Genomic DNA, 11055 nt, shown 5'->3' with positions numbered 1-11055 from the left:
AAAAAAAAAAAAAAAAAAGAAAAAAACCCAATAAAGTATTAACAATTTTAAAAAGTCTTCTGGACTCTCTACTTTTATGTCTCTAGATGTTTCAATCTGTTAAAGTATTTTCTATATCTACTTCTAATAATAATGCCATTACTGCTAACAACAATTTTAATAAGGATAATTCTAACTGAAAAAAATGGGCATAAAATATTTTAATAGCATATTTATCAAAATAGGTTAAGGACTCAATAACAGTGTCTACCAGCTTCAACACAAACCATAAGCAAGCTGTTAACTGAGCATGCCTAAATAGGATCATACTTTGGGAAAGGACCACAGGTTTGCACCAATGTCAAGAAATGCTTCACCAAGCATTAGAAGAATCCGAATTTACAGATGATCATGAATACACAGGAAATGCTCCAACATCTATATGTTAACTAGTGATACTTAAAGATCAGATAAGGTGAACTTCGCCTTGTCATGTCCTTTAATATATTAACCACATGGCAAAAAATTTAAAAATTATAAGCAGCAGCAGTTACGCTTATAAGCTTAATGAAAATATGTAATATAAACTTTTGTATAACTTTAAATATATGCCTATGTATACAAATTCACAAGCAGTCTTATAAGGACCTTCATACAAGGGAAAAAGTAAGTTTCATAAGAAACTAAAGCAGGACTTCCTTGGATACAGTATTTTACTACAACGTAATATCCCAAGGACTCCTGGATTTCCAACATTTAACAACATTAAGACTTTTAGGAACCCATCCTCTTCATAAGGCAATCCTATGAAAAAGCAGTTCACTTTATTCTGACAATAAAATTCTTCCTTCAACAAAGGGCTCTTCTATTAGGTAATTAATTCTAACTACATAAAGGAAGAACTTGGGTGACTATTAAAGCAATATGGGTAAATGAAGTTAAGTCATTAATGAGTGGCTTAAAATAAAAGTCACATATATTTAATCTAAAAAGACATTATAAATGGGGTAAAAATACGACAGGTATGACGTCTATCCATCATACTTTTGGGTCTCTGTAAATATTCAGTGTGAATTATGCACTTGATTGTCAAAATAAACTGCTGCTACTGAACTTAAGATGTAACATGAACCAACAACTAATATGGCTAATGCAAATAATAGAATGAAAGAAATCCTAGAACCAAAATATGCACAAAGGAAATCACACCCAAATAATAAACTATAAAATAAGTAATATTTGATTAAATAATAGGTTAAAAGAAGTGGTGGGATTATACACTAAAACCTATCTGGGAAGGAGATTGAGAGTATTAAAAAATGAGTAAGTGACATAGACAAACAAAGGAAAACAAACACCTAAAAAAAAAAGGACAAATTAAAGTTCACAGGACACTACAATCTAGTAACATTCTCATGCAAAGTAGGTGTGTTCTCAAGTCAGAGTAATAAATACTTAATAAATAAAAATCCTGGGTAGTTCAAACCAACAATCAAGCTCATCTATATGTAATCACTTTCAAATTGAAAAGATATTTAAAATATATTCAAAAGGTCTTTTTCTCCAGTAACGTAATTTACACCACTTGAAATAAAAGCAGTCCCAAAGATTAAAATCCTCTGACCACATGTTAATCATCCTCCAAATGTATTTAAGTTCAAAGAATTCCAGTTATTCATAAATTAGTCTAAAGAAAAACATAGCCCTATCCAGATCTAAGAGTGAGATCATAATTACCAAAGAGCAGGGTTACATGTGAGATGGATGTGTGTTTAATACTACTCTCACATGCCAAAGTCAATATACATTCAATTAAATTGGAAATAAAAAATTTTGTATTACTGCTTTCTATTTTTAAAATATATAGCATTAGTAAATAAGTGCAAGAAAAAACACAATTTTTTCTTGTAAAAGGAAAAAACAATTGCAGAAATTAACCTCTTGAAACTGCCTAAATTCATTATCAGGTTATATAGCACCTTCCTTTTTAGCATGAAGGACTAACATCACTGAAAATATAACCAAAGTTAAAAAATGTTTTTCTTAGAGACATAATATTTAGAAAGATGCTTAAAGGCAGGTTCCATATCTTCTTCAGTTTCAAATTTTGCCCCAGCTCACAGCAGGTCCCTATCCAAAGCAGGTATTTAAATTAAGTATTCTGAATGAATAAATCAAATCAGGTGGGGTTAGGAGAGCGTAGGGTAGTAAGAGAACGTGGCCTCAAACATGTATCGTATCTGATAGTAATTTCTATTTCAGTGACCAAAATTTTTACAAGCACACTAAAACAATGCGCTGATTTGAGACCAATACTTGTCTACTAATTTAATTCTTTGCAGACATTCAGTGAAACATTTTACCTAAGTAAAAATGACTGGGCGAGGTGGCTCACACCTGTAATCCCAGCACTTTGGGACGCTGAGGTAGGCAGATCACCTGAGGTCAGGAGTTCAAGACATGGCGAAACCCCATCTCTACTAAAAATACAAAAATTAGCTGGGCAATGTGGCACGTGCCTGTGGTCCTAGCCACTCAGGAGGCTGAGGCACGAGAATCACTTGAACCCGGGAGGCAGAGGTTGCAGTGAGCTGAGATCACGCCACTGCCCTCCAGCCTAAACGGCAGAGTGAGACTCCATCTCAAAAAAATAAAAAAAAATAAAAAAAGACAAGCCTTTTAGAACTGCTCTTTTATAATTCTAAATCAAACACTAAGCATGGTAGTTCTGATTTCTAAAACAAAGACTTAGGACCTAGTGCTAGTTGGGAACCCTCCCTATGAACAAAATACAGCGAAAAAATTTTATATGGCTTTTACTTAATGAGTCAATCCATCTTTTCTGTGCTTAACATTAGGATATCTCTAACACAGGAAACCAACAGTGACCAACTAGTAACAGCTGCATTTAAACCTGAGAAGTAACAGGAAAAGGTGGTTCCATTCTCATCCCACCACCCAATAACTTTTTCAAATTTTTCATGGGAAAGGAGTAAAATGGTGGTGGTGATGGGAACAGAGACATTTTTGTTCTATACGTGTCCTTTTTCTTGGCCTCCATTTTCACAACTAGGCCATAACTTAAGACTGAGGTTGCAAACTGGTGGACTATAAACATGCTTTGTTCTGATCAGTACTTTAAAAATTTGTTAATTAATCGCTAATCTTTAAATATCAGGAAATTTCACACAAAAGCCTTGATTTCCAGTCTCTTATAATACCAGAAAATCTGGCGACACCGGGCCTGTGCAACAGCAAACGGCCAGAGCTGAGTGGTGGCTGCCTCTCTTAGACAGTGCCTGCTGCAGTCTCCACCTCTCCTTGTCTCTTATACTTGGCCACCTTTATTCTTTTACATTATCCATCCAGGACCTGTGGGCACTGGGTTTTTGGACCCCACCTACCTGTCTTACTTTGCTTTCATAAACTAGAAGAAACTCCAGTACAGACCCCCTAAAATTCCACTGTGCTTCTCTTAAATAAATTAAAATACAAACAAGGATAAGGAAGGAGTTGTTTGAAAAGTACACTGGTTCCTCTACCTGTCGTTTTCATTCTTTCCATTCATGATTACCAGATGTCAGGATGTGTGCTGACATTACCATTAAATTACTTCCAGTTTATAAACAGATACGACTAAAACTTACTGATTTCTCTTTGAGGACCACTGTATAATTTAATATGCGCAACAGCATTCATTTAATGCACATCCATCCTATTTCATTTGAAAGCTGACTAAACCAATCAAGGAATAAAATTGCCACCAGAGACACAGACAATGAATCAATCTGTAATTATGGACAATCAGGAGTTTCTAGAATAGGTGGTTTGTGATCAGCAATTACGGGGAGCCAAGGTGAGTTCACCAAAATAAGACATCAAATAGATGTTGCTTGCTAATTAGATAAAATTATGATATTGGTAGATCAGGGGAATGTGGAAGAAATCATATGCTGATTTTAGAAAAATCTTTCATGAAATCTCTGATAAGAAAGGAAGATAAAATATGGGCTGGATAATAACATATTTTTCATTAAATGAAAAATCCTTCCCCAAGAATTTTGAACCTATCATTGAGGAAAATAGTGCTCTGGTAGAATACTATAGGGCTTGCTCAATTTAGCACTCTCTTTCTCCAACCTCTGGGTATTCAACCTTATTTTTTTATCAGTAACTTGAAAGACAGTACATATCTACCAAATTTGCAAATAACACAATGCTGAGAGAGATATACCATGGGACAAATGACAGAAATGTTTAAAATGACTGAGCTAGAACAAATGGATCAAAAGAAGAATATGACATTTAATAGATATATGTATCTGCATTTAGATTTAAAGCATCAACTAAAAAATGTCAAATACACAATTAGAAAGGAAGGGACATCTGTCTCTTCATACGAAAAACATCTGATTTTAATTAACCCCAAGATAATATATGTTAACAGTGGGATGGGACTGCCAAAAAGTTAATTCATGCCCTAGACAGATGCTGTCCTGATTGTGGAACACAGCTGCCCACAGTTCTGGACTAGTCACACTACAACTGCAACACTGTTTTCTATTCTTGGTGGCACCTTTTAAGAGGTACTGTGAAAACCTAAGGGGCTTTCAGATGAAGACAACCAGGATTGATGAGTTCACTAAACCATCTAATTTAAGAAAAGGCTGAAAGAAATGGGGATGTTCTACCTGGAGAAGAGAAAATTAGGGGAGACATGATGGCCGTCTTCAAATGCCTGAAGGATTGCTATGTTGAAGAGGGAGTAGAATAGTCGTATGTTGTTCTAAAGGGCACAACTAAAACTAAAGAGAGAAAATTATAGGGAAAACATTTAGTTAAAAAAAAATAAAAGCAAAAGCAAAAACCTTTTCCAATGAGGCAAGCCATCAGCAGATAAACAGCACTCTCTCAGGAAGGCTTGCAGGAAGGCATTCTAACAGGAGGCTATGCCAGATGAATTCTAGATTCTCTTCCAACTCAACAATTCCCAACACTGGAGTGCCTGAGTGTTGTTTGGTTTGAACTAGCCTTGCATTTTCCATCAGTCATCGTGAGAGAATCTGTCTATGTTACTACTTTACAAGGTGCTAAAGCACAGAAGCAGAACTTTGCCACCAAATGAGTGTGGTGGTCCCTTCAAAGCAGTTACCTGAGATGGCTGCATTCTTATTCCAGAGCTGATAGTGCTCAAAACATCACTGAAACTCTTCAAATGCCTTCAAAATCACTGTTTCTGACTCACAGAAGAAATAAACTCACTGTTTCATAGACACATCTACTATACTGCTGGTGGATACAAACTATGATCATTTGATACAGTTAAAGTCTAGCCCTCAGTGAGTTTCCAATGGTGAGCCAAATAACTGACCCATTTCTAACCAAAACTGAACACTTAGCTTGATCATCCATCTTAATCAAGCCCAGCTCCCAATGACTTTTAAATGATTTCAAAAACCTAATTCATCCTTAGACACATACAAATATGACATCAGGTACAAATTAGTATTGAGCTCTTAAATGCTCAAAAAATGCAAAAGTGACTTGAACAAAGGTAGCATGATCAGAACAAGAATACAACCTTCCAAGACTATTGCTTTGAGGGAATATATGCATCCTTTTTTTTCTCTTTCTTAAAAGCATATTACTTTATAAGATTACTTCATATTTTTGGTCCAATTATAAAGACCTAAAAAACCAGTACTACAGATCTTTTTCTCTTTTCCAGATTCCTTTGAGTTCTTAAAGCTGGTTATTATCCTCATGTCTAGAAACCATGTTCTTTCAAATAAACACTCCAGGTACTTAAAAGTAGATTATAATTATAAGTGGTTTCAAGAATAGAATATTTTTTCAAACCCAAAATACTGTTTGCATTACTATAGTTTTAATGAGATATATTATTTCAATGTAAGCTGAGTACAGTATAATACAATATCTTTCATCTGGAATCAATGTGTCTTTTCCTTACTACAAAAGTCCTAATCTAGTTCTGTAACTCACAGCCAAAGATTTTTATTTCCCTATACATATTATCTTTTAATAGGAAAGATATTTTATCTTCCTTATGAAAAACTCATCCAAAATCTTATTTTATAGTCCTCTAAATATACCTATTAATTTTAAAACATTATTAACGATGCTTCCAAAACTAAACATTGTCATCACAGTGAGAATTTTAGTGGAAGTTAGTTGGGCATCAGTCAGCTTGTCTTTGTAGTGAGTATCTATATCATAAATAGTTATCTGCTTTTTTCTTTCGTATTTTAACAGAATGCCTGGTACCCAGTAAATAAAGTTAAGAACCTGTTAAGAACTGCAGTGAAGATTTTGTTCTTTACAGATTGCAGCAAGTCTGAGTTGAGGAAGTTCTGACAGATGCAAAATGTACACCTGTTGCAGGTGCACATACAGCGTAACCGGGCATGGCTGCGAAAACACACAGAAGGACAGGAGTTGAGTTCTTACAAATATGGCACAAGTCAGGGTGTGCCAACTTAAAAAAAAAAGACTTAGGCATAAGCAACACTCTTTGTAGAAAGGAAAAGGACAGTGTGGGGCATGCTAAAGTTGTGCAGAATTCCACATTTACCAAAAACATAACAAACAGTAATAGCTTCCTCCTCCCTCCCTATAGAAAATCTAGAGAAAATTGGCTAATACTTTTGCTTTTCTGGAGGGGGGATGGAATTAGTATTACATGAACTTTTGTGGAATAAATATGCACAGCGATAGATGGCACCCTCATATAAATTAATAAAAAGAAAAACTGAGTAAGCCATAAGCACCCACCAAAAGGACAAAGTTTGCTAGCATTTAAATAACTATTTCCTCCTCCTCCTCCCTCAGTATACACACATGCCTGAAAACCAGGAAGGAGAAGAATGATAAATCATTTGATTCAAAAGACGAGTATATTCAACTCTGAGAAGATGTGAACAACAATGTCTTTAATTCATCAAGCACCCTGGCTCTCAAATGAACTAAATCAAGGTGCTTTATAAATTTCTACTCAAATAAAATATAGGGATGATTTCATCTGCTACCCAAACACAGCAGCTAAGTATGACAGTATGAAACTCTGGGTAAGGATGTAAAAATCAACAAAGGATCCAATTGATATTAGATGTGAAATTTAGGGAGACTTTCTGACTCCTTTCTGGTTGAGCAGAGTTGCACTAGTTGGTGGTGGCACAGGGAGCAACCCATTTCACCTCGGCTCTAACTATCAAAGTAGGGGGTGTCTCTAATGACTGTTCAGTGGTCAGAGCCACTCATTCATACAAAGCCATCACACCATCCATGAAGAGGCAGTGGTGCAGAACCCACTCAGAAGAGCGCCAACTGATGAATCAATGACATCACTTCCTGTAACACCTGAACACTTTTTTATAGGCTTCTCAGTCAAAGGACTGGCCCAATCTGACTTGGCTTAGTTTGTGAGATCTGATGAGACCACAGCACACGGTGGCATGGTTGTGGCGATTAGCAGCATCCCAATAATGCCTAATTCCCAACATGAAGAAAAACAAGAATTAATTTAAAAAAAAACTTATATAGGCTCAAGACATTTCTTTTTCATTTTTTTTGACTTGTGTTGATGAACAAATCACTGCTACTAAGTCACTGCCAGCTGTCATACTGGAATCCATCTGTTATTTTATAAATCAAATCTGATTCTTCAACATACACAAGGCTCTACCCACCAAAAAGGAGAGATGCAAAGTATGCTTAGCAACAGGGAGATGCTTCATGAGAAGTAGTTTGGGAATAACCATATAAACAAGTGTCCATGTATGTACATTTATCATATAACACACGCATGCACACACACACGAAAGAATTACAGTAAAATGTTTTAAAGATGCAGATGTAAAAACATAGTTGCAGTTACTGTAACTACAAGATTAAAGAAGTACATTTATATAGTAAAGGAAGACAACATAATATACAGTTAGGCAGGAAGCCTGACCAAGCAGTGCGTTTCTACGTAATTACTAAATGTTAATTATGGCAAGAAAGGAGATTTGGTCATCCTCTAAGAAAATATCAACAAAATCCCACAGAAGTCATAAAGAAAAAGTAACTTACAAAGCAGTTTTTAGAAAGACCCAGATTTTTCTCAAATTCTCTATTCTATCAGTGTGGCCCATGTCTCGGGAGAGTCTGTCTCTGTAATGATCCTCTCTGTAGATAACATACATGAGAGTTTTAAAGCAAATAAAACATAAATAAGGTTTTGCTTATTCTATAATAATAGGAATGACTTGTTTTCGAATACAAATAGAAATTCAAGGATTTGTTGCATCTAAAAAAAGTATTAGGTAATAGAATAGCAGTAAAGTTAACTCTGATTTTTAAAATCTGTATAAATTAACACCTTTTTGAAAAATGTCAGTCTTGGTTCATAGCAATGTTTGATTATTACTCTATTTTACGCTGTAGTTTTCATAAGAAAAATAATTTAGAGACTAACATAAGAATAAGCAGAATAAGCTATGAAGTCCTGAGAAACGCACTGCCTGAAAAACTATTTTGCTACAAAACAGAATTTATACAAACACACTACTTGAGGCAAATGCCATTAAGAACCATGCAATTTTAAGGCAGTTAGTAAACTACAGAGATGATCACAGTTATGTGCTTGTGCATATGCATGTATAGATATATAATAAATGTACATGAAATCTGTAGCTCATAACACTTAATGCAAAACATTTTTACAATAGAAATTCCAATTACAAATACTCTTTATAGCACTTTAAAAAGACATCCTGAACTCAAACATACCCATAATTTCAACATAAATTAATAAAACATTTTAGAAAACTTCATATACCGAAGGTCAATAACAGAAAAATATAAAAATGAACTTTCTGTTCATATGGAAATGCCTTATAAACCTAAAAGTACATAATGCCAACCCCATTTTATTCCAGTAAAACTATTTTTTAATGCTGGGTGGGGGGGTTGTGTTTTATTGTACTATCCTATTAAGATAGTTACAGCCTGCTAAAACATATACAAATATTGCCAGAAGCACTGTTTATATCATTTTATTATGGCATTCAAACCAAACTTGCATTTCCTCAAATTTGTACCTTCTCATTACAAAGTATCTTTCTGTTGCTGAACAATTTCTATGTGACAAAGATAATCCCTTCGTGGCTAATAATGGCATGCAATGTTATGAACCATGCACCATGAAAATGAAGACAGAGCAAGTACTTACGGATACATGGCCATTGTTGTCAATTTAACAAAGATATCTCTACTGGGGGCATCAGCAGTATTGCAAGTGAAGGCTTGCGGCGGAGGCATTTTGTGTTTCCTGCAGAAATCAGTAGGTGAAATACTATACTCTTGTTTAACTTCATGCAGGTCTGACTTTGCAGCTATGATTAAGCAGGGTATTCTGCTGTCCATAAAGTGTTGCTATGAAATAAAAAATGAAATCAAAATCTGATAACAAGTTCAAAAATTATTATTTAAATGTGAACCATTTTCTCTAGATAGGCCAAGCAACAATAGTTTCAAAGCAAAAAAAAATGAACCAAAAGGCAAAGATTGGCAGTAGTCTAGGTGAATCTCACATAATAAATAAGATCCAGACCACTTTTCCAATGCTGATGACAAAATAGACCTACACTGATTCTTTAGATTCACTACAATTTTAAAAAATATATTTAATTTAAAACACACATTAAACATTTTGAAATATAAAGAAATCCACCTAAGTTATCATAAAAACTACCTTCATTGTTTCATACCACCTCTAGTGCTTAAGCACATACATTTATATGTGTGTTTATACAGTTGCAGTCATACTGGACATAACCAATTAAAAATGTAATACTGTCTCCTCCATATGCTTCAGAATTCAAAACTATTATGTATGAAGTTACATTTAGTCATAGTCTGTAGGAGCAACAAACCTTAAAAATCCTGGCACAGTATTCAAAGGATTTGGGGTTACTGACATCATATACCAGGCACACAACATCACAAATGATCTCAGCTTCAGTCAGAAATTCCGATTCTGAGATATCATGCAACTTGTAAAAGAAAAAGATAATGAAAAGTATAAGTATCATAATACTGATATATTAAGTCATGATAGCTTATTACTTCCTCCCCCAGACTTTCTACCTTTAAAAGTATTGGTTAAGCATAACTTTTCAGGCCATTTTTATAAGTGTACACAAACAAGTATCTTCTGATTCTGTAGACTAAAAATGGTGATTAAGATTCTATGGAAGCCAGCCAAGTGCAGTGACGTGTGCCTGTAGTCCCAGAAACTGGGCAAGCTGAGGTAGAAGAATTGCACGAGCCTGGGAAGCAGAGTTTGCAGTGAGCCGAGATCTCGCCACTGTACTCTAGCCTGGGTGACAGCAGTGAAACCCTGTCTCAAAGAAACAAAACAACAGATTCTATGGAAGCTAGTATTAGTGAGTGACTAATGTCTGGGGGCAGGCCCGCCACACGCATTGTTTACATTCTACAGATAAGGAGACAGGCTAGAAAAATTAAGTCAGTTGCCCAAGGTACACATCTAAGAAGTCATCAAACCAAAAATTGAAGTCTCATATGATTCTCAAGCCTATTTTCTTTCTACCATTCTACCATGCCACCTTTTCTCCCCACTAATCAAAAACAAAAAGCAAATGACTCTTTACAGGAAGGTCATTTTGTTCTGTTTCACTGCCACTCTTCAGTGTTTATTACAAAATTTCTTAAATATCCCATCTATGATATGATAATGATCTCCAACAAAAGTAAATTCAGGGGTGGGCCCTATGGCTCACATCTGTAATCTCAACACTTTGGGAGACTGAGGTGGGCAGATCGCTTAAGCCCAGGAGTTTGAGACCAGCCTGGGCAACACAGTGAAACCCCTGTCTCTACAAAAAATACAAAAATTAGCCAGGTTTGGTGGCACATGCCTGTAGTCCCAGCTACTCAGAGCCTGGGGTGGGAGTATTGCTTGAGCCCAGGAGGTGGAGGCTACAGTAAGCTGAGATCACGCCATGGCACTGCAGCCTGGGCAACAAAGTGAGACCCTGTCTCAAAAAAAAA

General features: G+C 35.4%; 1 protein-coding gene across 9 annotated transcripts in view; it reads right to left on the bottom strand.

Annotated features, from left to right (window-relative positions):
• RHOT1 (ras homolog family member T1) overlaps positions 1-11055 on the bottom strand; it is a 72016-nt gene that overhangs the window by 9949 nt on the left and 51012 nt on the right. For 3 of the 9 annotated variants that reach the window (XM_017542078.2, XM_017542080.2, XM_037743339.1), the window contains exons 17-20: positions 9915-10034; positions 9212-9414; positions 8071-8166; positions 6286-6408 (exon numbers count right to left, since the gene is read on the bottom strand). In XM_017542078.2, coding sequence (XP_017397567.1) covers positions 6286-6408; positions 8071-8166; positions 9212-9414; positions 9915-10034 — 542 coding nt within the window. Of the gene's footprint in view, positions 1-4670; positions 4785-6285; positions 6409-8070; positions 8167-9211; positions 9415-9914; positions 10035-11055 lie in introns of all 9 variants that reach the window. The other 6 variants (XM_017542079.2, XM_017542081.2, XM_017542084.2 and 3 more) reach the window with 4 other exon arrangements.

This window comes from Cebus imitator, unplaced genomic scaffold (assembly GCF_001604975.1).
Source record: "Cebus imitator isolate Cc_AM_T3 unplaced genomic scaffold, Cebus_imitator-1.0 Scaffold140, whole genome shotgun sequence".
Taxonomy (NCBI): Eukaryota; Metazoa; Chordata; class Mammalia; order Primates; family Cebidae; genus Cebus; species Cebus imitator.
This window is presented reverse-complemented; position numbering and strand designations above follow the sequence as displayed.